At 45.7% G+C, this 25,757-nt stretch overlaps 1 protein-coding gene across 2 annotated transcripts in view; it reads right to left on the reverse strand.

Moving 5' to 3' along the window:
* Window positions 1-25,757, reverse strand: part of UBE2F (ubiquitin conjugating enzyme E2 F (putative)) — a 1,010,525-nt gene that overhangs the window by 887,181 nt on the left and 97,587 nt on the right. For both annotated transcript variants that reach the window (XM_069225615.1, XM_069225614.1), the window contains one exon: window positions 5,336-5,365. In XM_069225615.1, coding sequence (XP_069081716.1) covers window positions 5,336-5,365 — 30 coding nt within the window. The remainder of the gene's footprint in view (window positions 1-5,335; window positions 5,366-25,757) is intronic.

The raw sequence follows: 25,757 nt of genomic DNA on the forward strand, positions 1-25,757 counted from the left end.
ATTGCACGACAGCCCAAATGTTTGACTTTGAACAAACTTTTTTGTCTCTCTTTCGCGCTCATGCTCCTGGCGGCCATGGCGCTTTGGATCGGCTCACTTATGCCAACTAATGTTTTACTTTTCATTTTCAATTTATGTGGCAAGAAAGGTCCAGTTAGGAATTTAGAACCCCAATAGCTTCAACTGGAGCAAATGCGAGACCCATTACACTGCAAATGCTTGTTTATTGTGGATTAAAGACAAAGACTGTACTTATGTAATCATTGATGAATTTTTATGTTTTATATTGTGCCTCTAAAAACTGCTATTCATATTAACTGATTGATTCTTTAATGATTATTTTCAAATGTATGTAAAAAGACTAATTTGAATTTCAAATGCATACACAAGGATCAAAAAGGCTCCATTCCAACACTTCCCATCATGCACAGCACAGAAAATCTTAGTAACTGGTCCCCTTTAACAGAGACCTCAGACTTCTCTGCATCATCCTCAAGTTTACACTCTCCAATCATATTGCTTATCTGTTACTAACTACCGTACCTAAAGGTGCATCTAGTGAACAGAATCAGTCTACCCTTTTAAATCTATCTCAGAGCGTTTTCGAAGTAACTCTAGTTTGAAAAGTATCCCATCCCAGCATCTTACCTTTACCCAATCTCTGATCTAGCTTTCCCTGCTAAAATCTTATAAACTGTATTATCTACCAACTCCAGCAGTTTGAAGCTCATCGAGATTACCATCAGCAATCAGGTTTCAGAACTGGCTGTAATACAGAAACAGCGATTCTGCAAATCACTTATGATGCAGTGTACTTTGGAATGGCAACTTATCCCTGTTGAAACTATTAAGCCTATTGGTGTTTTAGATATTCGGAACCATGATATCCTCATTCACAGTCTAACAAACCAAATAAATATTGAAGGCAGAATACTGGATTGGATGAGCGCTATCTAGCAAACACATAGCTGCAAATGCAATCCATCTGCCTAAAATTTTCCACATTATCTAACAAAAAATAAAATAGAAAAAACAGAATAGGCTAAAAGTGGTCCAAGCCTTGATAGCTCCAAATTAGATTATGGGAATGTCATATTCCAGTATGCTTAAAAGACATCATAAAAGTTGAGTTTAATTTAGTACTTGATTTGTTAAAAAGCAAGTGCCAAAGCCATCACCAGGAAGCAACTGCAGATTGCATCACTCATTGCCCCTGCTCGCACTGACAATGACAGTACCAACACAACTACTAACCATAATACACCAGCAAGTGTGACATTTTAGACTATTCCAGGACGCCAAAACTATCTGAATGGCTTGAGCGACATATGTTAGCCATTTTTAATGTATATTGAATTAACAAACAACTGAAGTGCTGATCTCTAAATTAAATAAACAGCGCCACCTTGTGGCAGCCCGTCATAAGAGCAGGTGTTAACAATAAGATGTTTTAGTGAAAATATTTATACTCTGGATTACTCCCTATACATATCAAAGAAGCTGATGGCGAGAAACTCCTGACTGATTTCCCAGCTCACACACCACGCATTATACTTGATATTTCTTGAAACGCCGTTTCTGTTCGTGTCAGTAAATCTATTCCACCCAACATCTGCACCACTCCTCCCCTGTACCCATAAAAGGAACAAAAACTATTTCATCTTCACCTTTAAAAAAAACTTCTTTCTTGTCCCAATTTCCTTTTTTAAATTTTTTTATCTCACGGTCTTTTCACGGTCAATGTATATGTATCAGAGTTTCTTCCACGGATGGTTACAAGTTAAGTACCTTGGAAATGCTCTTTCCAGTAACCACAGATTTGTTACCTTATGAATATTCCCCCAGGCGTCAAACTGGATCCAGAAATTTTCAAGATGTAGTCTTGCATGCTGGTAGGTGCTGTTCACAGCATTCTGCTCCTGAAGTGACATGCAGAAGCGCATATAAGCGCCACCCAATCATGCTGACGTCAGCTGCTTTCTAGGAGTTTCTGCGACCCCAAGCCCAACAGTAGTTTTGTGGTGAGCAGTGTGCAGATCTCTGGACTTATGGAATTTTAAGACGGAAAAGAGCACAGTTCACAGAATGAGGAAGAGGATTGGCAAGGAATATGCTGACCTAGCAGAAAGTATTACTGAAGGTATTTAACATGTTCTTCTGATAAGATACTTCTAACTGCACATTTGTCACCTTTTGACTAGATAAGAAAGCAGTATCTCTAAGGTGGCGAGTGTGATCTACATGATTTTTTGGTTTCATCCAGGACAGAGCAGGCTAAGTGCCCTTCTAGACATTTCTGGCTGTCGAAACAGTATTGCTCCATGAGCGTATGAAGCACCACACACATAGCAGCCTGGCAAATGTTCAGAAAAGGGACTCCCTAAGCCAACAAAGTGGTAGCAGCCTTAGTACTGGTGGACCAAGCTTGCAGCCCTTCTGGGTTGCTTTTTAGCAAGTGCATGGCAGATTTTGATGCATGGAACAATCGAGCGAGAAGTGGTCCTTTCCATCAGTGCCCTGTCCTTCTTCGCTCCAGTGAATCCAACAAAGAGCTGGCTAGCCAAAAGGTATTCCTTAGTACATTCAGTATAGAAGCCAGGTGCTCTTGTGGGATCAAGGCAAGTCTTTCCTCCTCGGAAGGGCAAGGTGGCGTGAAGAAAGCTGGGAGGGTGATGTGTTGTCAGTCTGAAATAAGGACACGTTTAACAGGAAAGAGGCTCGGAATGTAGAATACGGCAAATTGTCAAAGAGGGCCCAAAAGCTCACTCACCTCTTGTGCCGATGTTATGGCAATAAAGAAAATTGTCTTCAGAGTGAAAAGCTGTAACAGACAGCGATGTAGCGGTTCAAAGGAAGTATCCATTAGGTAGTTTTGGTCACACTAGGGCATGACGAAAGGTGTGGGCGGAAACATATGTTGCAACCCTAAAAAAAAAACTACACATTGCAACAGGTCATTTAAATAAAGAGGACTCGTCTGACAACTGAAAAAGAGCTGGCAAGGGGGGGGGGGGGGAGGGTAGGGTAGGGGAAGAGAGAAAGAGAGAGAAAGAGAGAGAGAAAGAAAGAGATAGAAAGAGAAAGAGAGAGAGATAGATAGAGAGAGAGAGAGAGAAAAGAGAAAGAGCGAGACCGACCATCCTGATGGTCACTTTGCTGAGCACATTCCTCACATGGCCAAAAAAAAACAAAAAACTCCAAGTGGGGTTGCATCAGGGAAATTCCCTGGTGTTCCAGCCACTCTGAGGCATAGCACCTTCTGACACAGGGTCCACAACCCCACCCCACCAACTGCAGTACCACATGGTGATGGTGTGGTCTGTGAGAACCTGCACCAACCTCTCTGATGGACAGCATGAAGACTTTTAATGAAATGAATGACCTGCAACTCCTATATTTGCTTGCGGTATTGAAAGCACCTACAACATCCACAGAGGATGCAAAACTGCTGGCAGACTATACACTGGGGCAGACCATCAAAATTAGCTGACTGTGGCCCTGATATTTTTAATGTGCCATGGCAGAGTCTGCTTTTTTGCCGAATAGGCGAGAGCCAACGAAGGTCAGCTTCAATAGGGAAGATTAGACATCACCCTAAAAAGCTGGTAGATCTCATCCAGGCATATTTCTGAAGTGTCACACAAGTGCCTATTACGTGACAAAGGACATCAGTGGTATCTGGCCCACAACAAATTGTGAGCTTTGCAGCATCACGCCCATCCTGAATGGCTCCACTCTTACACAAGCCAAAGTCCTTCGGCACAGCAAGTAGTACCTAAGCAACCAGATTTCCAAACGGAATGATTGGGGTGGCCCAATAGGCAGTGATGAACCTTAATGCCAGATTGCCGAAGAACATGAGCTTCCCAAAGGGTTTGAGGCGCTTTGATTTTCTATCTGGTGGGGTAGTATGGAAGGAATTTGGGGTTGACTCTGATCATGTATGCTTACACCATGAAACTTTCTTGGGTTTCGTACAGAGTTAGGATAGCCTGATCACCCGGGGCAGAGTGGTGGCAACTATTTACATATGGTAAAAACGATTCCTTTCTTGAGCCCTAGAGGTGTGCACAAGGGCACGGCAGAGTGCCAAAGTGGCACAGCTTTGCACCAAAAGAACTCTAGCATTTGCTCCAGTGTCGCCGAAGGCCCCAGAACCTTGAGTAGCCCTGGGATGAAAGTAGGAATCGGCTCCAAAGGAGACAGAGTTCAAGAGTGAAACTGAGGCCCATTTTACACCTTTGCACTGCTTCAGGAGTTTGTCGGTGGCGGGGAGGGACCGAGTTCCTCTTGGACTTCTTGTGCTGCTTTCTGGACTAATCCGACAAAGATCTATCACAGGATAGAATTTCAGGAACAGTACTGTCCATTCAACTGGTCACAATGGAGTCTTCCTGTGTTTGATGACATACAGCTTCACCTCACAGCTCAGGCCTTTGGATTCATCGAGGCGCTGTTGCTACAAGGTTTGAAGCTGTGGTCCGATCTCAAGCCCCAAAGACATCTGGTAGGGGTCTATCACAAACATTTGCATGCAACAATACCTACAATGTTTGAACCCTGTGGTTTTCGGGGGAGGGGGAAAGCTGTACTTTTGCATACTGGTATTTCTCAGGCCGTTTAAAAAAAAAAATTGTTTTATTTTGGCTCATGATAGACAAGGGTTAGCTCTGGGTCAGCGCCTGATGGTGCGGATAGACGGGAACTGAGGTGTGCATTCTTTGGTGGCGCTTACATTCCATTCCACACATCATACCTGAATTGGAATGGCAGCAGCACAGAGCTGCAAGACACCACCTACCGGGCATGTAGGGGAAGAAGTTGAAAATTTCCAGGTCCAGTCTGCCGCCTGGGGAATATTTAAAAGGTGAGGAGAGTTGAGAAACGGCTATCAAAAGTTATACATAGCTTCAACAGAGCTTACATAATTGCATATATAGTCCTGTCCCAATATTGCCGATATATGTTGTAATCTCACCTTATACTTTAGCGTGCTTCAGGTTACTATGTTTTATACTCTGTACAACCTCTATGCACAGCAATGTAATGCTCCTGGGCTTTGTCTGCTCTAAACAAAAACACTGAATAAAGTAAATAAGGATCACTATATAGAAACATTGATAGACTGCCAACCATGTTCTGAATATATTGGGATGCCCATTTTGCAACAAACACCAGTCCAGCAGCTCAACTACCATGATAGTCCCCAGTGAGTGATTGGTGCTCTCATGCTCTGCGTTTTAACATAACACCACTGCAGAGCGCAATAGCCCTACAGAACTAGACCTCATGGTAATTGCAGTCAATGTAAGGCATATGCTTCAATCATACTTACCAGGTAAGTTTGCCTCGAGTTCTGCCACTTCTGTTGGAAAAGAAAGAAAAAAATATTTTCTGCTTGAAAAAAAAGTTTATTAATCAGCGAAATACAGGGCAGAAACAGATATGTAGGTCTAACATTAATAATACTTACCAATTTATCAGTGACAAATTATTATGACCAATAAACAATTTGTCATCAACATCATATAACATGCAAACATAAGTTCTTTGTGGAAGTGATCTAATTTACAGAAGAACACACTTTAGAATAGTGATGCAGTCCCCTGCAATACAGCAGCACTGGGCAGCTGTTCACTCGACTCCGCACTAACATTATAAAATATCTATAACACTAAAGAGAGGTGGTTGATGCTTGGCAATGCACATCTGTTACCAAGAACGAACACAGTAGTACGTCATCAACAAGTCTTGTGGCGGGTGCCAGCCTGGTGCTAGAAACCCAACCACCAAGGGTTCCGAGGTGCACACTAACACAGGTGGATATCAAAAAACACCTATGTCATGAGCTGTAAATTACAGAATCTAAGGAGAGAGCAACCAGGGCACTCCAAATACTTTTTTCAGATGTGGACTTTAACATCTTTGATGTATCATTCAACTACCTAACACTGAGGATTAAACACTGCATATTAAGTCACCAGACTTTGGACTCATTTATTTGGAGTGCCCTGGTTGCTCTCTCCTTAGATTATAAAATATCAAATAAACTAGCAAGTCTTCGTTTAAAGGTTAATTGTATTTAAAGAAGGGAAGTAACTAGCTTGTCCAGCACCACTTAACATTAGGAACACCTTAATTTTCAAAGCAATCTGCAGCAAAACTGTAAAAATACGATAAGGTGTATTCAAAATCCAAAAAGTGTATTTCATTACCATGCAGAAATATTTCACCTTAGTACATCAGATTATATCAGTGCACAGAGACGCATTTTATTTTTTAAAGTGATATTTTTCAAACATGAATTTAGAAGTTTTCGTCTATCCCACACGCAGACAACATTGCCAATAATGAATTGAGAGAAGTCAGCTGTTATGTACACTCTTAGGGTGACTTGGGCTCCTATTGTACATGAACGACATTATAGTTTATTAAATCAAACACAGGAGAAAGTTGTGTACAGCACACATCCTAAACTTATGCATTTACAAGGTCCTCTTATATGTGATAACGAAGAAAAAGGAGGGTAAAGTAAAATAAAAAGATTGCCTAGGATCACACAATTTGCTAAAGTGGGGAAGCTGTGACTAATACCAGTTTTTCTGGTTTCACTTTGTGCAATTCAGCCACTGGATGTACATGTTTTGTTTAACCCTCATACAAATACTGCACTACAGACTTGAGTGATTACCTTAAACCCAATTATGAAGATTAACTTGCTGACAAATTTAACGGCTTTACAGTTTATTACCTGCTATCGAAACTGGCAGACACACATACACAATTCGAGGACACAAACCTAATCAGTAGGACACTTAAGTGCACTATATGGAACATTTAAAGACACAGGGCCTCATTACGAGTCTGGCTGTCCTGGGACCGCCAGACTCACGATGGCTGTCGGACCGCTGCGAAAGCAGACCGCCAACACCACCAGTCGATAGCCTGGCGGTCTCGGCGCTCGTAATCAGGAGTGCAGCGCTGCCCTCCAGATTACGAGTCCCCTTTCAGTCAATCTTTGCATGGCAGACGGACCACCATGCAAAGGCTGGCAGAAAGGGGGTGTCTTGGCCCCCCTCAAGGGGCCCTGCGCAGCCCATGCACTTGGCATGGGCAGTGCACGGGCCCCCATGGACAGCACCGTCGCACTTTTCACTGCCCAAATCACGAGCAGTGAAAAGCACGATGGGCGCTATCACAAACGACATACCACAACATTGCCGCTGGCTTCACTACGAGCCAGCATCAATGTTGTGTTGAGTCTCCCGTAGGCCGGCGGGCGGAAACACTGTTTCCACCCATCAGCCCAGCGGGTAACTCATAATAGGGCATGCGGAGGGACGGCCGCATAGGTGGTCATCTCGACGCAGGACTTTAGCGGGCAGGCTCCGCTGCCATGCAAAGTCGTAAGGAGCCGCACAGTATGGAGATAAACACACAAAACGATGAGGAAATGCCTGCACAGAAGTGGGGTGCAGAAGTACATCAAAGAATGCATAATTGTAGAGAGTGAAGATTAATGGTCTCGGCGTGCATATCTTCATTTTCAGATGGGTCTTGACTGTCAGAGAATTTTGAAGCACGAGATAGAACCAGAATGTGTTTGGAATAATCTGCAGGGGAAATTGAGGATTATGTAAGACAAACAGTGGGACAGACAGCTCTACAGTAGACGGAAAACAGGAGCCATTTAGGCACAAAGCAGATGCCAATATTATATGACAAGAAGACAGGCCTTCCAAATTCATGGGAATTTGCTGATAAAATTATGAGAACTGTTTGGGCTGCTTTAAATGTGCAAAATCAAGAAGGAAGAGCCGCTGCACCAGAGCGGAGACAGAACTGAAGTTATGATGGAGAGTTTAGATGTTGGGCATAGCTGTTGGTTAACTTAAAACACTTTTAAGACAATGCAGCATATGTTGAAGGGTGTGGAAGCTGTTAAAAATAAGAAATGAAGGGAAGTAAGGAATGGAGTGATGAATTTTTATTTTGTTAAACAATGTGCATTCCCATGCTGTTTCCCATAGAGATTTTAGACACTTCTACAGCCCACCCAGCTGAATGGAATTACACCAAATTTGGCAAAAAGCTATATCTTGGTCCAGAAATATATCTTTTTGTAAACTGGTGTAAATCAGTTCAGTAGTTCCGGAGATATTGAAGTAAAATAAATAGCGATATCTGGGGGAGCAGATCCTCCAAGTATCCGACAGTTCTCATGCTGAGATCTGATTGGTTGACAGCCAATCAACCAGGAAGTGCTGGCAGCCTCTTGGGACTCAGACTCAGCTGAAACTCAAGAAAAAAAGTGCCCACCCCCCCCCCCCCCCCCCCCCACAAAAAAAAAAACAAAAAAAAACAGTATGGAGCAGGGCAGGAATACCTGGGCCTGGTGGTGTGGGCCAAAAATGTGTGTTTTTAAAAAAAAAAAATGTATAAAACGTTTGCTGAAAGACTGCAGTGGATTCACAAAGCTGCGGCAAAAAAAAAAAAAAGTTCAGCTTGACCCGTGCTGCAGCAGCACTCTTTCTTCTGTCTTCCCTTTGCTCCCCCCCAATTTCAGTGTCTACTCCTTGCTTTTTCCTCGTTTTCACTGCTTTCTCCCGGTTTTTGACATCATTGATAATAATTGCAACATTTGCAATAAATGTTTTGATCTGGCAGGGGCGTGAGTTATGTTTACCTTAGGGCGCGAGTTATCGTTACTTGAATTAACTAAATTATAACGTGTACATTCTGATCCAAACTATAACGTACCTATAACCTTTGTTTTTTTCATTGTGTGTATGTATGTCTCTAAAAAAAAAAAAACATTCATACTTAGTTACAGTTGGAAAAACGTATTTTCTCTATACAAACCAAGTTTAAACTACACAAACTTTAAAAATTCTAAAGTTATAGTTATAACTTTAATTTACAATTTATCTACCCAGCTTCAAATTATTATAAGTAGCAAACTGTGTTACACACTCTTGAGCTTGCTAACCAGACAACACTAACTAATAGCGTATAGCAGAGTGGTATATAGTGGAATGGCATACAGTGGAACGGCGTAGAGTGCAGTGGTATACAGTAGAGTGGCGCAGACTAGAATAGCGTATGGTGGAGTAGCATAAAGTGAAGTGGTGTGGACTGGAGTGGTGTACACTGGAATGGTGTAGAGTGTAATAGCATACAGTGGAGTGGCGTCCAAAGGAATAGCATAGAATAGAGTGGCATACACTGGAGAGGCATTAAGAGGAATCGCAAACAGTAGAATTGAGCAGAGTGGACTGGCATATACTGGAATGACACCAAGTTTAAATGCCTACTAACTTATCACTAAGTATTTACCCTACATAACTGCCGCACCGAAAAGTATAATCTCTGCACCATAATGTATAATCCTGACAATTTTTTTGGGGGGTAAATCCATTTAGCCATTTTAAAGCAAAGTCAAATACAACAGTCCATGAAAAAAGCATTGGAGGAAAAACATGTTTTTGGATAGTCTTGTATTTTTGCACCCATAAACGATTCACTACAAACATTTGCATCACTCAAAATTTAGAAAATGCTACAGGTAATTTTTATGGTGATTCATCAAACTGGTGAGAAGTTATTAGGGAGGTAATATCTGGGAATTACCATCTTTGGGAATACTAACTGACTACAGAGTGGCAATCAGATTTATTGCGATTTTTCTTTTTATCTATTGCATTTGTTATGCATTTGTTTATAGATTTCCATTAAAATGAGACCATAAAAGGGTCTTTCAGTTGTTCATGTAGTATATCTGAAAATCCTTATATGCATTCAAGTTTATTCTTTGGGTTTCCTTGCTACTATTCGTAAGATTGTGCTGCATGATTGTCAAAGTGAAATGAAAGGCATCATTGTTATTGTTATAAAATGTGTTTTTCTTCCTTGTGACCATTTACCATGCCCTCTAAATAGTAGTTTGTGTGGCTCACTGCTAGGCCAATATTTAATTTTGTTGCACGAGGTGCTTAGGAAAGATGGATTTACTTTTGGCTTCTTGTTCTATTTTGGGATGCTGAGGCCTAGACTACCAGGATCTAAGGGATGTGGTGTTGGCTGAGTAAACTTGGGTCACCCGGGTGGGGCGAAAGCGATGGGCAATTGTCCTGTTCACAGGAACCCCTGTGCTGGGTTTGGACCTGGTTCCCAGCAGGAGATCAGTCAGTGCCTCACTGAATGGAACCAAGGATTTTGTAGCGAAAGCTCTAGTTTGACTTCCGTCAAGAGGTTGGTCTCGACAGTGCAGTCTTCACTACCATTGAATAAGATGCTCCTTTCACCCTAGCCATAGTAGCGGGAGAAAACAAGCCAGTATCTGGATATGAATCCAGTCCACTGGCTTCCCCAACGATGTACCTAACTTGTATTCAAAGAGTCCAGTGATCCCTCCCATTCTCCCCCTAAGCCTGGCTGCTCTAAAAAATGTTTAGGGAATGACCTAGAACCAATAGGCCCTGTCGGCGCCAGAGTCGGCGTTGATCACCGCTGTTCCAACTCACAGTCGTCGGGGAACCAAACGGGAGTGGTGCCGCCAGGAGCATCGGTATCAGGATCGGCGCCGGAGAAGATTGCGTTGGTACGATCAGTGCCGGTCCACATCCATGATCAGATCCACGGAAGCCCATCTGAGCAGAGGCTGAATCCGCTGGTGCGGATTCTGACGGGGCCGCCCTCTGACACCACAAGGCCTGAAGGCAAGCCCGGTCGGGCTGGCCCACTCAAAGACGTGGCGCATGGCCTCGATAAACTCCTTTACCTGAACGGGGTTCACTTTGACAGCTGTAAAGAAAGGGGCAGCACGAAGTCCAACCTGCCAATAGCTACGCAGAACCTTGCCTGGAACGCTGATGTTCCAAAGTCATTTAATCGGCCAACAGACAAGGAGAAATCAAAGTACTCCTCGACTTCTTGCACTTTTTATGCCTTTTACCCGAGCGTACCGATGACCTAGAGTGGGAGGAAAAGGACTTGGGCCTCCAGGAGCGATCCCACAACCTTCTCTTGGATCAGGACCGTGACCTCAGAGGAGTCACGCTCAGTGGAGCCGACTGCCAGGACGCAAGCAGCTTTAGTGCCTGCTTCCCCAAAGACTTCGGTGCCACAGCCCGGCAGTCCAAACACGACTGAGTCTTGGTCGCGCTCAAGGCCCCACAAACAGACCAAATGGGAGTCTGTGACAGACATGGCATGGTGACATGTACCAAACTTTTTAAAACCTGCCTTTTTAGAAGACATCCTTGACACGCAAAAGAAAAACTCGACAATTTAAAAAAAAACCTGTTAAGAGACAGAGGGCTAGCTCTTCCCCAGATCAGTGCCAACTGGCGAAGAAAGAAAAGAACGGACGCCTGCACAACTGGTTGGCACCTTTATTGGTGGCCTGCAAAGTCACTTCCAATGCCAACGGCACCACACGGAACCGAACAAAGCCACCAGACAGTGCGCAGGGATTTGCTCACACAAAAATCTTCCGGATCGGATGCTTGGAAAATTCAAAGGTAAGGAATATGCAGCTAGAAGTCTATCAGATGGAGCAAGTTATAGCATGGCTCACCTGAACTTCAAGGGAAGCCCCACGCACACAAAACTTTTCTAAAATCCGTGATGGGCTTCTCAGGGCCATTAGAAAGACAAAGCAGGGAAACAGCAACAGGGCAAATGAACACAAATGGACACAGGAGATTAAAAAGAACAGACAGAGGGTGAGACAGACAGACAAGACAAGGGCACACAAGGACTCTCAGTAGAACCCGACAGGAATAGAGGAAAATAGAGAGAGAAAGACAAGAAGATATGGGATGATACTAGGATGCTAAGACAGAGGGAGACACTGACAGAAGCAGACATAGATCAAGGTGGAGAGACACTGCACTCCGAAGAATCAGAGAGAAGAGGTACAGGGAGAGATAAAACAAGAATATCCGGAAGGAGTCAGATACAAGAGAACATTGACACAGTGACACGTGAGACACAGCATGTGGCGATACAGATAGACACTGAAAGACTCAGACACTACTCTGAGTGTAGGGGAAACCTCAACTGGAATTACTTTCCCTAGAAAGTTCAGTGCTATGAAACATAAATCTCAGAAGAACACTATACAAATAAAAGTTGTGTAACATCTTAGTAAGAGGACGGAATTTAGGGGACTCGCTGAAGGAGTGGATGCAGGATGCCAGCAGCTCTTCCAGGTTGCCCCCCAGCTGTCCAAACGAGCATTCTCATCTTGCAGAGTAAGACCTGGGGAAGGAAGCTTGTGGTGCGAGGCACAATGGATAATGTCACCTTAATGTTTGAGGACAGTGATGGTTTAGTTGATAGCTGTTTTTTTGGCTACTCTGTTTTGACAGTTTTGCCTAAAAATATTAGGGCAGTAGCAGCCCAAGCCCCTCGCCTCAAGCAGTGTTGAAGGCAGAGGCTTAATAGAGGCCCATGAGGCAGAACGTGGCCCAAACCCTCAGGGTGCTATGGGGTGTCTCAGAGGTCTAAACATATTGGTGATTTATGTTCGTTTTGGGGGGGGGGGGGGGGGGGGGGAGGGGAGGTCTAGGATTGTGGGAGGGTCATGACACCCTACAGGATGGCCTCACCCAACAATAAAAAAGGAGAAACAACCTTCAACACATCTCGCAGTGTGTTGAAGAATGCAGTCTGGCGGAATTCCACTCATGACCAAGAGAGGGGAGGCAGTCTGGATGCAACTACCGCAAGTTGAAAAACAATTAATTACTTCTTCGGAGCAGGGAAGGGCTGAATCCAGCCTCCCATGCTTCAAGTTTACAATGATCTCATAAGTCAGCCACAACCTCATCCACACCCTCAAAACGCTGTGGCAATAAAAAAAAAATTACAAAGGGAAGGAAGGAATACCACAGATGACAGGAGGAGAGAGGGGAAAAACAACAGCGTGGGCAGTGGGTGAAGGACAGGCAAGCACCGACTGGGGGCCTGGCGATAACAAGCAACCTCAGGGACAAAGCAGGGATGGGGTTGCAGGGTGGGGAATGAGGCAAGCAAGAATAAAGATTGGAGAAATGGACTGCAAACTCATGCACTCAGTACTTCCAGAAGAAGTCAGCCAGCAGGACACTGATTATAGAATGGAAGTTGTACTTTGTTCGTGCTCCACCGAAGATACAAGAGAAAGTGAAACTGGGAGATAAGCAAGGAAAAGCAAGGAAATTAAAGTGACATTGATGCCAAGCAATGGACAGTAAGGGCCGGTTTTAAGCCATTCTCAAGCACCGTTTTTTGGAGAGACCTAAAAATGGGTTTAGCAAATCAGAACACACAAATAAGGGAACACAAGATACAAAAAGATCAAAGTAACATGTAATATTACAAAAGCATGAATGTAATAAGCACATAAAAAAATCTGTTGTAACCATTACATCTAAATTGTGCATGGTGAGATCCAGGTGTCCAATACATCCCATGAGAAGAAATTAATGTTTTTGAATAACCTGTCTCTGTATGTGACTATTCTGCCTTTTTATGTGTCCATTCGTATTGCTAAACAAGCCCCCACAAGCTCCCACCTTTAGACCAGCAAAACCCTCTCATTCTAGATTATGAGCTGCTTTTAAAGCACTACAATAAAGTGTGTATAAAAACATCCTGGTTAAGATTTCAAACTATCAAGGAAGGTCAAACTAGTAAATAAATTCAGTGAGGAAAATTAGTGCATTTTAATCCTCTACCTAAAACAAATCCAAGATGTTATACTTCAAACAGACTGTGAAAATGACCCCAAGAAAGCTTTCAATGTGACTAAGCAAAAATAAATGAGAATACTGTAGGAAATAACCCTTTTCTGATTGTCACCTCAAAATTTTCACCTTTTGATGGACACCATTTTTCCTAGCTTAACCCCTAGGATGCCCGGTACGAGCTCGTCTCGTCCTTGCACCCGGGCCAAGGGGGGCAGCACCCGTGGGGCTCCCTCCCACACCACAACCCCCAGTCGGGATGGAAGGGGAATTGCTTTCCCTTCCACCCCGTGATGTCTGATGACGTCAGCACGTGATTGGGTGCTGACCTCATTAGAGGTCACCTCTCATCATCACGATGCGGAAGAGAAATGGTCGGCATTTCTCTTCCGCTCGGGAGGAGGGGGCAGGTAGAGGCATGAAAGGAAAGGCCTTTCCTTTCAGGTCTCTGCAAGCATTTCAGAAATGCCCACTAGAGACCAGGGATTTTTTTTTATTATTTTTATTTAATACGTATGTTAAAGGGCCCCCTGGGGGCAGAAACCCCTAGACACCAGGGATATTTTCTTTTTTTTTTTGTTTACTTTTTGTTTTTATGTATGGGGCGCGACCCCTTAGGCAAGAGTCGCTCCTCTGTGGGGCAAATTTAATTTAGGCCATTTCTGCCCCCTTGGTGGGGAAGCAGCCCCTTGGGCAAGGTCGCCCCCCATGGGGGTACATTGCTGTTGACCTTATCTCCCCCCCCCCCTGGGGTAGATAGGCCCATTTTTGGAAGGCCCATCTGCCCCCAAGGGGGCAGAAAGCCGACCAGGGAAGATATTTGTTTTCCAAAATAAGAGGGAAATTAGAGGAATAAGTGGCCAAAACCCCACCCCAAATAAACAGGGCCAAAGTTGTTCTGCCCACCAGTGGGCAGATGGGGCAATTACCCCTGATCCACACCGCGGGGGGCAGAAAGTCTACTAGATGCCAGAGAATAATAATAAAAAAAAAAAAAAGAATTGTGGTGGTGGCCATCAACCAGTATGGGCATGGTTATGCCACCCCTCCCCCCCAAATGAAGGAGGTAGCAGTCTTTCAGCTCTCCCCCCGCACACTAAAACACCTTATCCCACGGCAAGCAAGAGGACATTTGATTATTTGGGGTTTTGGTTTTACATTTGGGCCATGAGAGCTTGGCTAACTCTCAAAATCGTCCCACTTGGAATGGTGAGGGCTGCACTTTTTGGACTTTGGGACGGTGCCATCTAGAAAAATCCACAAGACCTAGACACATCTGAAAACTAAACATCTGGGTGAGTCCAGGGTGGTGTGCCTCACATGCACTGCACCATTTTCTTACCCACAATGCCCTGCAAATCTCCAACTTTGCTGGAAATCACAAATTTATTTTTTATACACATTTTTGTGATGGAACCTTCCGGAATCTGCAGGAATCTACAAAATTCCTACCAACCAGCATTATCTCATCTATACCGATAAATATTTTTCCCCACTTGTCAGCCTAAAAATGTTTTTTTTTTTTTTTTTTCTTCAAAACTGCCCTTTTGGACCCTCTTTGGGTCCCCCTCAATTTCAACATGTTTTTGGCTTTACCAGGAGACTGAAGGGAACGTTGGTGGGTAGGAAATTTGTCCCGGTGCGGTGATCCCACAGAAATGTGGGAAAAATTTGATATTTTTTTTTTAGCTATATTTGAGGTTTGCTGAGGGTTCTCAGTCAGAAAACATTGGGGGATCCACGTAAGTCACACCTCCCTGGAGTCCATTGGGTGTTTTTATCGGAAGACTTGGGGGAACGCTGGGTGGAAGAACATTTGTGGCTCCTCTCAGATTCCAGAACTTTGTCACCAAAATGTGAGGAAAAAGTATTTTTTAAACACATTTTGAGGTTTGCAAAGGATTCTGGGTAACAGAACCTGGGGAGATCCCCACAAGTCACCCCATCTTGGATACACCTAGGTGTCTATTTTTCAAAAATGCACAGGTTTGTTAGGTTTCCCTAGGTGCCAGCTGACCTAGAGGCAAACATCCACAGCTTGGCACTTTGCAAAAAACATCTGTTTTCTTTGGGAAAAAGTGATGTGTCCAAGTTGTGTTCTGGGGCATTTCCTGTCACGGGCGCTAGGCCTACCCACACAAGTGAGGGACCATCGTTATCAGGAGACTTGGAGGGGGAACGCTGGGTGGAAGGAAATTTGGGGTCCTCTCAGCTTCCAGAACTTTCTGTCACCGAAATGTGAGGAAAAAGTGTGTTTTTGGCCAAATTGAGGTTTACAAAGGAATCTGGGTAACAGAATCTGTTGAGAGCCCCACAAGTCACCAGAGACTTGGGGGTACACTTAATAGCAAAACAAGTGTTACTGCCCCTTGGCTTTCTCTAAATTTTTTCCTTCCAAATGTCAGACATTGGGTGAAAAAAGAAGTCTATTTGAGAAATGCCCTGTAATTCACACGCTAGCATGTGCACCCCAGAATTCACAGATGTGCAAATAACCACCGTTTCCCAACACCTTATCTTGTGCCCATTTTGGAAATAGAAAGATTTTCTTGATGCCTATTTTTCACTCTTTATATTTCAGCAAATTAATTGGTGTATACCAGGTATACAATGAAAACCCATTGGGTACCTAGGGTTCTTGATGAACCTAGAAGCCCAATATATCCCCGCAACCAGAAGAGTCCAGCATACGTAACGGTATATTGCTTTAAAAAAAAACAAAAAAATCGGACATCGCAGGAAAAAGTTACAGAGTAAAATGTGGAGAAAAATGCCTGGTTTTCTTTCCACCACAGTTTAAATATTATTTTTATTTCAACTGTTATTTTCTGCAGGAAAACCTTGTAGGAGCTACACAAATGACCCCTTGTTGAATTCAGAATTTTGTCTACATTTCAGTAATGTTTAGCTTTCCGGGATCTAGCATTGGTTTGACACCCATTTCTGTCACTAACTGGAAGGAGGCTGAAATAGTAAAAATGGGTTATGTCCCAGTAAAATGCCATAATTGTGTTGAAAAATGTGGTTTTCTGATTCAAGTCTGTTATTGAAAGCTGGTAAGCCGATGATTTTAGCACCGCAAACCCTTTGTTGATGCCATTTTCAGGGGGAAAACCACAAGGCTTCTTCTGCAGCCCATTTACCCCATTTTTTTGAAGAAAAAAAAAAAACAAAATTGTTTTTGCTAATTTCTTGGTTACCTTCAGGGGAACCCACAAACTCTGGGCACCTCTAGAATCCCTAGGATGTTGGGGAAAAAAACAAAAGGACGCAAATTTGGCGTGGGTAGCTTATGTGGACAAAACGTTATGAGGGCCTAAGCGTGAACTGCCCCAAGCAGTCAAAATAACAGCCTGGCACCTGAGGGGGAAAAGGCCTGGCAGAGAAGGGGTTAAGAACTCGGTGCACTTTACCCCTGCTAACCAGTAGTAAAGTGCCTGTGGTCCACCTTCAAAACATAGTTGAATTTGTGTATTGCTAGTTGGCATATTTAGCGTACCTACAGGTCCCTAATATTTGGTACAAGGAATACCCTGGGCCTGTACGCTAAATGCCATGAGTGGACTGCAGCACCTACTGTGCCATCCAATGCATTGGCAGTTCACAAATGGCTTCAGACGAACGAGTTACTTACCTTCGGTAACAACTTTTCTGGTGGATACATTAGCTACCTGTGGATTCCTCACCTATTGAATACTCCCATTGCGCCAGCATTCGACGGAAATCTTCTTCCTAGCTTCTGCACGTCGACGAGGAAGTCACAATTGCCCACGCGACGCTGTCTGACGTCATACAGGCAATAAGAGGTCCTCGTCGACGTGCCGACGTCAGTACCAAAAATTTTTACGTGCCTGAGACTAATAGGCCATTGAGACAATCAATCAAATAACAATATTTAATAACATTCAAGATAAAAACATCATTCCAAAAACTCAGGATTTTTTTAATTTTTTTTAATAAATACATAAATAAATATATACAGTATATGTACAAGCCCTCAAAAACCAAGAGGAGCACACCCAAGAATAACTTGGTTAGACCAGACAGGCAACGGGGAGGCGGGTGGGACCGTGAGGAATCCACAGGTAGCTAATGTATCCACCAGAAAAGTCGTTACCGAAGGTAAGTAACTCGTTCTTCTGATGGATACAGCTAACTGTGGATTCCTCACCTATTGAATAGTCCCAAAGCAGTACCGCACTCGGTGGTGGGTGCCTGAATGGTCAAACCAAGAAATCCTGCAGCACTGACCGTGCAAAATGGCCATCCCTCCTAACCTCAGAATCCAAGCAGTAATGCTTCGCAAAAGTGTGGAGGGATGACCAAGTTGCGGCCTTGTAGATGTCGACCACAGGAACACCCCTGGCCAAGGCCGAAGAGGCCGACTTAGCTCTGGTGGAATGAGCTCTTATACCATCAGGGGGTTCCTTCTTTGCTAAAGAGTAACACATTTTAATGCAAAGAATGACCCACCTGGAGAGTGTTCTCTTGTGGACTGCCTTTCCTCTCCTCTTTCCCACATACCCGATGAAGAGCTGACTCTCCAGCCTGAAATCCTTTGTTCTGTCCACAAAAAAGCTTAGCGCTCTCCTCGGGTCTAAGCGGTGTAGTCGCTCATCTTCTTTTGAAGGATGGGGCGGAGGATAAAACGATGAAAGAGTAATCGGTTGGGCCATATGAAAGGGTGAAACAACCTTCGGTAGGAAAGCAGCCTTGGTCCTCAACACCACCTTATCCCCATAAAAAGATGTGTAAGGGGGTTTAACAGATAGAGCCTGCAGCTCACTCACTCTTCTTGCGGAGGTAATTGCAACCAGGAAAACAGTCTTTAGGAGCAATAACCTCAAGGGGCAAGAATGCATAGGCTCAAACGGGGAACCCATAAGAAAAGTCAGAACCAGGTTTAAATCCCACTGAGGCATAATGAAAGGAGTGGGAGGAAATTTGTTTATAAGACCTTTTAAAAATCTAAGTACTATAGGGGATTTGAATAGAGAAGGCTGGTCCGGAAGACATAGAAAGGCTGACAGGGCAGATAAATATCCCTTAACCGTAGCCAATGCAAAAGACAAGATATCTGATAAGTGAGCACGTAAGGGATCAATTTGCCTCTCTCCACACCAAATCACAAATTTAGCCCACCTATTAGCGTAGATAGATTTAGTGGAGTGTCGCCTGGCCGCTAAGATAACATCCACTACATCAGTCGGGAGAGAAAAGGAACTCAGGTTGCCCCGTTCAATCTCCAGGCATGAAGGTGCAGGCTCTGGAGGTGGGGGTGTAAAACCTGCCCCTGCGAGAGGAGGTCTGCCCTGAGAGGGAGACAGAGCGGGGGGCACAGAGAGAGTTGGAGAAGGTCTGTGTACCATACCCTCCTTTGCCAATCTGGAGCTATTAAGATGACTTGGGCCCGGTCTTGGCGTATTTTCCTCAAAACTCGAGGAATCAAAGGTATGGGGGGAAACGCGTAAAGCAACTGGTCGCACCAGGTCATCTGAAACGCGTCCCCCAATACTCCTTGACCCGGATACTGGAGGCTGCAGAATAACGGGCAGTGAGAGTTCTCTTGAGTGGCAAACAGATCTATCTGAGGAAACCCCCACATCTGGAAGATTAGACGGACCTGATCCGGATGGAGACGCCACTCGTGATCGGCCGAGAAGTGGCGACTCAAGACTGTCCGCACGTACGTTCAAGACTCCGGCCAGATGATTTGCTACCAAGCAAATCTGATGGTCCTTTGCCCAGGACCAAAGCCGTAGAGCTTCTCTGCAGAGAAGGTACGACCCTACTCCTCCCTGCTTGTTTATATACCACATCGCGGTAGTATTGTCCGTCAGGACCTGAACCGACTGACCGCGAAGGGATGGGAGGAAGGCTTTGAGAGCTAGAAGTACAGCCGCAACTCCAACAGCTTTATATGAAACATCTGTTCTACTGGAGACCAAAGACCCTTGATCTCCAGGTCCCCCAGATGAGCTCCCCACCCAAGAGTGGAAGCATCTGATATTACCGTGGCCACCGGCGGAATTTGCGAGAACGGCCTTCCTCGGGAAAGACTGCCGTTCGCAATCCACCATTTTAAATCCGTGGCAGCATCTCTGGAGATCTTCACTGAACCCTCGAGATCCCCTTTGTGTTGAGACCACAGCTTTCGGAGGCACCACTGAAGAGCCCTCATGTGCCAGCGAGCGTGAGTGACCAACAGAATGCAAGAAGCAAACAGACCAAGTAGGCGTAGGACCTTGAGGACCGGAATGACCGCTCCACTTTGAAACATTGGAACCAACACCGGAATGTCCTGAATCCGCTGAGGCGGAGGAAAGGCGCGACTGAATGTTGTATCCAGTACTGCCCCTATGAACAGGAGGCGCTGAGAGGGCTCTAGGTGAGATTTGGGTACATTCACTGAAAAACCCAGGTCGAACAACAACTGGGTTGTCGACTGAAGGTGGCGCAACACGAGCTCCGGAGACTTGGCTTTGATCAACCAGTCATCCAGGTACGGGAATACTGCTATCCCCTTCCTTCTGAGCTCTGCCGCAACCACCGACATCACCTTCGTGAAGACTCAGGTGCTGAAGTAAGACGAAACGGAAGAACCGCAAACTGATAGTGCTGCGACCCCACCCCAAACCAGAGATACTTCCTGTGCGACTTGAGTATCGGGATATGAAAGTAAGCATCCTGCAAGTCGACAGACACCATCCAATCTCCATCGTTCAGCGCCAAAAGCACCTGAGCTAGGGTCAGCATCTTGAACTTTTCCTGTTTGAGGAACTAATTCAAGATCCTCAGGTCCAGGATTGGCCTTAACCGACCATCCTTATTGGGGATCAGGAAGTATCTTGAGTAACAACCCTGACCCCTTTCCTGCTCTGGAACCAACTCCACCGCACCCTTTGAAAGGAGGACTTGAACCTCCTGTTGTAGCAACAGGAGATGATCTTCTGTACAGTAGGAAGGGCGGGATGGGGGGTGAAAACTCCCGAAAGGGTAGGGCATAGCCTTTCCTCACAATGCTGGTAACCCAGGAGTCTGATGTTATGACCTCCCACTTGTGGAGAAAGTTCAATAACCTCCCCCCTACAGGAGTGGAGTGAGAAGGAATTGGAGGAAGTCTAAGGCTGCTTCCCATGCTGCACCCCTCCAGAGGAAGAGGAAGAGGAAGAGGCAGAGTGCTGCTGAGTGGCTCCCCTGGTGCGGACCCTACCCCTCTCTCTGTAAGATCTATAGGAGAGAGCAGAGGTGGGCTGATGCTAGAATTTTCCTTGAAAGGAGGAGGAGGAACCACGACCAAATCCTCAAAACCTCCTAAAAAAATCTGCAGGCAGCAGAAGAAGAGGCTTGCAAGCCCAAAGACTTGGCAGTGGCCCTACTCTCTTTGAACCTCTCTAGAGCTGAATTAGCCTTGGATGGTCCAAGAGGGTCGATTGTACATCAGAAGAAAATCCAGAGCTACGAAGCCAGGCTTGCCTCCTTGTAGCCACAGCAGTACCCATAGCTCTAGCAACAGAGTCGGTCGTACCTAACCCAGATTGAATAACCTGGGTTGCCGCTGCCTGAGCATCAGAAACCAGGCTCATTAATTCTTGAGGCACCTCAGAATGAGCCGACTTAATCTCGTCCATCAGGGCGTAAATAGATCTCCCTAAAATACACGTAGCATTGGTAGATTTCAAAGCCATGCTACATGACGAGAAAGCCTTCTTCGACGATATGTCAATTTTTTTAGAGTCTCGGAGGGCACAGCTGGAAAGGATCCTGGAGCAGATCAGGCTGAGCAAGAAGCCTGAACCACTAGGCTTTCAGGTGTTGGGTGCCTGGAAAGGAAGCCTGGGTCAGCAGGTGCAACTCGATATCTCCGAGCCACAGATCTATTCACCGCCGAAGATGACACCGGCTTCTTACAGATTTCCATTATGGGATCGAACAGCGCCTCATTAAAAGGTAAAAGTGGCTCTGCAGTTGTTGAGGCAGGGTGCAACACTTCTGTCAAGATGTTTGGCTTGGGCTCAGACACCAGCAAAGGGAGGTCCATAAAGTCAGATGCCTTTATGATGACCGAATGAAAAGTTGCCGCCTCCTCCATGTACTCTCCAGGCGACGACAAGTCCCATTCTGGAGAGGTGTCCAGACCACTAGCCGTGTCCAAGCCATGGAGATCTTCACGAGAGTCCTCAATCTCCCCTTCCTTAATCTAATGTCTGTCTCCGATATTCTTGCTTTTCAAGGAGGCGTAGAGCAAGCCTCCTCGAATGCAGTCTCTCCTCTATCCTCGGCATGGCGTCAGCAGTTGTCGAAGCTTGACGCCGCTCCTCGGATCCATCAGACACCGGATCTAACAGCGCCATGGATTTCTTCGGCGCCAAACGAGGAGTAGGACGGACAGAAGACTGTTCCGGACCCGGTGGAGGTCTACTCGGCATCGCTGGCTGAGACACTGACGCCACAGGCGCCGAGCCCACATTTCCCAAGGGAAGAAAGGGCATAAAGGGTGCCGGTCATAGTGGAGCCGGAGCACCCATGTTGAAGGCCAAAGGGCCTGAAGGACCAGCCGGTCCACCACCTGGAGCCATCTGTTGAAAGATGGAGAACATCGCATTCAAGAATGCGGTACTATCGGCTCCAGGGGCCGGGAAAGCCGGGTACTGAGGTGCCTGGGTCGAAGGCGACCTCGACGCCGGTGCAGACGTCTGCATGGTCGAAGAAAACATGAGGCCGTGGAACCTCGAACACCGAAGGAGGATTACCAGGAGACATCGGGGAAGTCGGAGATGCCAACGGCGTCGGTGGCTGGGGAGAGACGGTGGGACTAACTTCCCAAGTCTTCAGATGTCGAGTCAAAGGTGACCTCGATCGCACTCGTTGCAGGGCTTGAATCCTGACTTTCTTTGCGACATTGTAATGTCTCAAAGCAAAAAACAGCAAAAATAACTGTCTACGTCGAGTAGCAACAGTAGCTCCCTCGAAGATAACCGTTTCGAATGGCACGGAAAAAAGGGCACTGACGTCGGCGAGGACCTCTTATTGCCTGTATGATGTCAGACGGCGTCGCGTGGGCAATTGTGACGTCCTCGTCGACGTGCAGAAGCTAGGAAGAAAATTTCCGTCGAATGCTGGCGCAATGGGAGTATTCAATAAGTGAGGAATCCACAGGTAGTTGTATCCATCAGAAATACCATTATAATCTGACTGCTGCAGTTGTCATACTGAGGTCTAACCTGTCAAAATAACCTTTGGATAGAGGAAAATCTCTCCATTAAATATCAAACAATCACAACTATGCAAGCCTTGTAGCTTTCTAGATATGGTGCAGGGTATGTAGAAGTGGGACATGTAGAAAATAATATTACCATGTCCCTACAAAGACAAGGCCCAAAAAAGCTATTTTCACTATTACAGGCCTAGGTGTCCTACAAATAAAACTAAGGTGCAGATTAAAATATTAATACTGTACCTCAGGAATTAGACCGGCTTTGAAAATAATTAAACAACAATTTTATTAGTTATTAAAATACAGTGCAATGGTGAAGTTTGATTTTTAATAATTAATTTGCATTAGTTGTTCAGCCTATCTTAGCCAGTTATTAGCCTTGAATAGGTGTCAAATGGCTTCCAGGAACAACCAATAGGCTGAAGGGGCAGAGAAGTGTTGAGCTTAGCAGAAAATGCAGTGTGGGGGTGTGGGTTCCTTGTGTGGATCCTGAAGGAGCCTGCTTTTATCCTATCAGACGTCTGTCTCTAGGTTTACATATAGCACTTCAGGTACACTTGAAAGAAACAGAACAGAATGCCAAGATAATTCTTGTGTATCCACTGACTGGTAGGAAAAAAAAAAAAAAGCAGGGTCCCTTAGCAACCAAACGTCTGTTTGCTGTTGGTGCAGTACCTGCTCCAAACTGGATTTTAGTGTTCGATGTGGGAGAGCACTAGATTATCTTAGTACACTACCCGTACACTCAACCCTTTTAGAGCTCAAGTTTAGTTTGCCCGAGGACCTTTGTCATCTTGAAAATGCCAAGAGACATGGAATTGTGGACCCGTTTGCAATAAGGCAAAAAGGAATTACTGTTAAAAGTGGGTAGGGCACCCAGAGGAATGTATACAATGTGTCCAAATGACCCCAGCAACTGTATATATTCAAAATACAATATACTAAATTACCATACATGGCTCATACAGGATAAATTCCCTTGTATACCTTTATTGGGATTTTTTGATCATCAATATTTTTAACATAACAATCACAACATTTAATAATGTACAATATTTTTTATAAAAAAAATATACTCACATCCACATTCAACAATCAATCAATCAATCAGATAATTTATAAAGCGCACTATGTACCCGTCAGGGTTTCGAGGCGCTGGGGGGGTGCTGCTAGCGTTCGAAGAGCCATGTCTTGAGGAGTCTCCTGAAGGTGAGGAGGTCCTGGGTCTGGCGAAGAGAGGTGGGGAGAGAGTTCCAGGTCTTGGCGGCAAGGAAGGAGAAGGATCTGCCGCCGGAGGTCTTGCGCTGGATTTGGGGGACGATGGCGAGGGCGAGGTTGGCAGAGCGGAGTTGACGTGTGGGGATGTAAAAGTGGAGTCTGGTGTTGAGGTAGGTGGGTCCGGTGTTGTGTAGAGCCTTGTGGGCGTGGATGAGGAGTTTGAAGGTGATCCTTTTTTCCACGGGGAGCCAGTGGAGGTCCTTCAGGTGGGGGGAGATGTGACATCGGCGGGGCATGTCGAGGATTAGGCGGGCGGATGCATTCTGGATGCGCTGGAGTCGTTTGATGTCTTTCGTTGGGATGCCTGTGTAGAGTGCGTTGCCGTAGTCAAGTCTGCTACTGACGAGGGCTTGAGTCACTGTCTTTCTGGTTCCTGTTGGAATCCACTTAAAGATTCTGCGGAGCATGCGGAGGGTGTTGAAACAAGAAGAGGAGACGGCGTTGACTTGTTTGGACATGGTGAGATCGGAGTCGAGGATGAAGCCGAGATTTCTTGCGTGGTTGGCTGGGGTGGGTGGGGGTCCGAGGGCAGTGGGCCACCAGGAGTCGTTCCAGGCCGAGGGGGTGCGTCCGAGGATGAGGACTTCAGTTTTGTCGGAGTTGAGCTTCAGGCGGCTATTGTTCATCCACTCGGCGATGGACTTCAGTCCCTCGTGGAGGTTGGTTTTGGCGGTGAGCGGATCTTTGGTCAGGGAGAGGATGAGCTGGGTGTCGTCGGCGTAGGAGATGATGCTGAGGTTGTGTTGACGGGCCAGTTGTGCGAGGGGGGCCATGTAGACGTTGAACAATGTTGGGCTAAGAGAGGAGCCTTGGGGGACGCCGCAGATGAGGTTGGTGGCTTTGGAGCGGAAGGGGGAGAGTCGGACTCCCTGGGTTCTGTCGGAGAGGAAGGATGAGATCCAGTTGAGGGCTTTGTCTTGGATGCCGGCTTCGTAGAGACGGGCCAGTAGGGTGCGGTGGCAGACTGTGTCGAAAGCGGCTGATAGGTCGAGGAGGATGAGGGCTGAGGTTTCGCCGTTGTCCATTTGTTGTCTGATGTCATCTGTGGCGGCGAGGAGTGCGGTCTCAGTGCTGTGGTTTCGTCTGAATCCAGATTGAGAGGGGTCTAGGATGGAGTTGTCTTCTAGGAAGTGGGCGAGCTGTGTGTTGACGATCTTCTCGATGACTTTCGCTGGAAAAGGGAGGAGAGAGATCGGACGGAAGTTTTTGAGATCGTTGGGGTCAGCCTTGGGTTTCTTGAGGAGGGGTTGGATTTCTGCGTGCTTCCAGCTGTCCGGGAAGGTGGCGGTGTTGAAGGAGAGGTTGATGATCTTGCGGAGTTTGGGGGCGATGGTGGCGTCGGCTTTGTTGAATACGTGATGTGGGCACGGGTCCGTGGGAGAGCCTGAGTGGATGGAATTCATGGTTGTTAGGGTTTCGGCGTCGTCTACTTGGGTCCAGGTGGTGAGGCGGTAGGGGGGGGGGAGGAGTCGTCGGGGGTGGGGTCTGGCGGAGGTGTGGTGTTGAAGCTGTCGTGGATGGCTGAGATT

Source organism: Pleurodeles waltl, chromosome 3_1, assembly GCF_031143425.1.
Source record: "Pleurodeles waltl isolate 20211129_DDA chromosome 3_1, aPleWal1.hap1.20221129, whole genome shotgun sequence".
Taxonomy (NCBI): Eukaryota; Metazoa; Chordata; class Amphibia; order Caudata; family Salamandridae; genus Pleurodeles; species Pleurodeles waltl.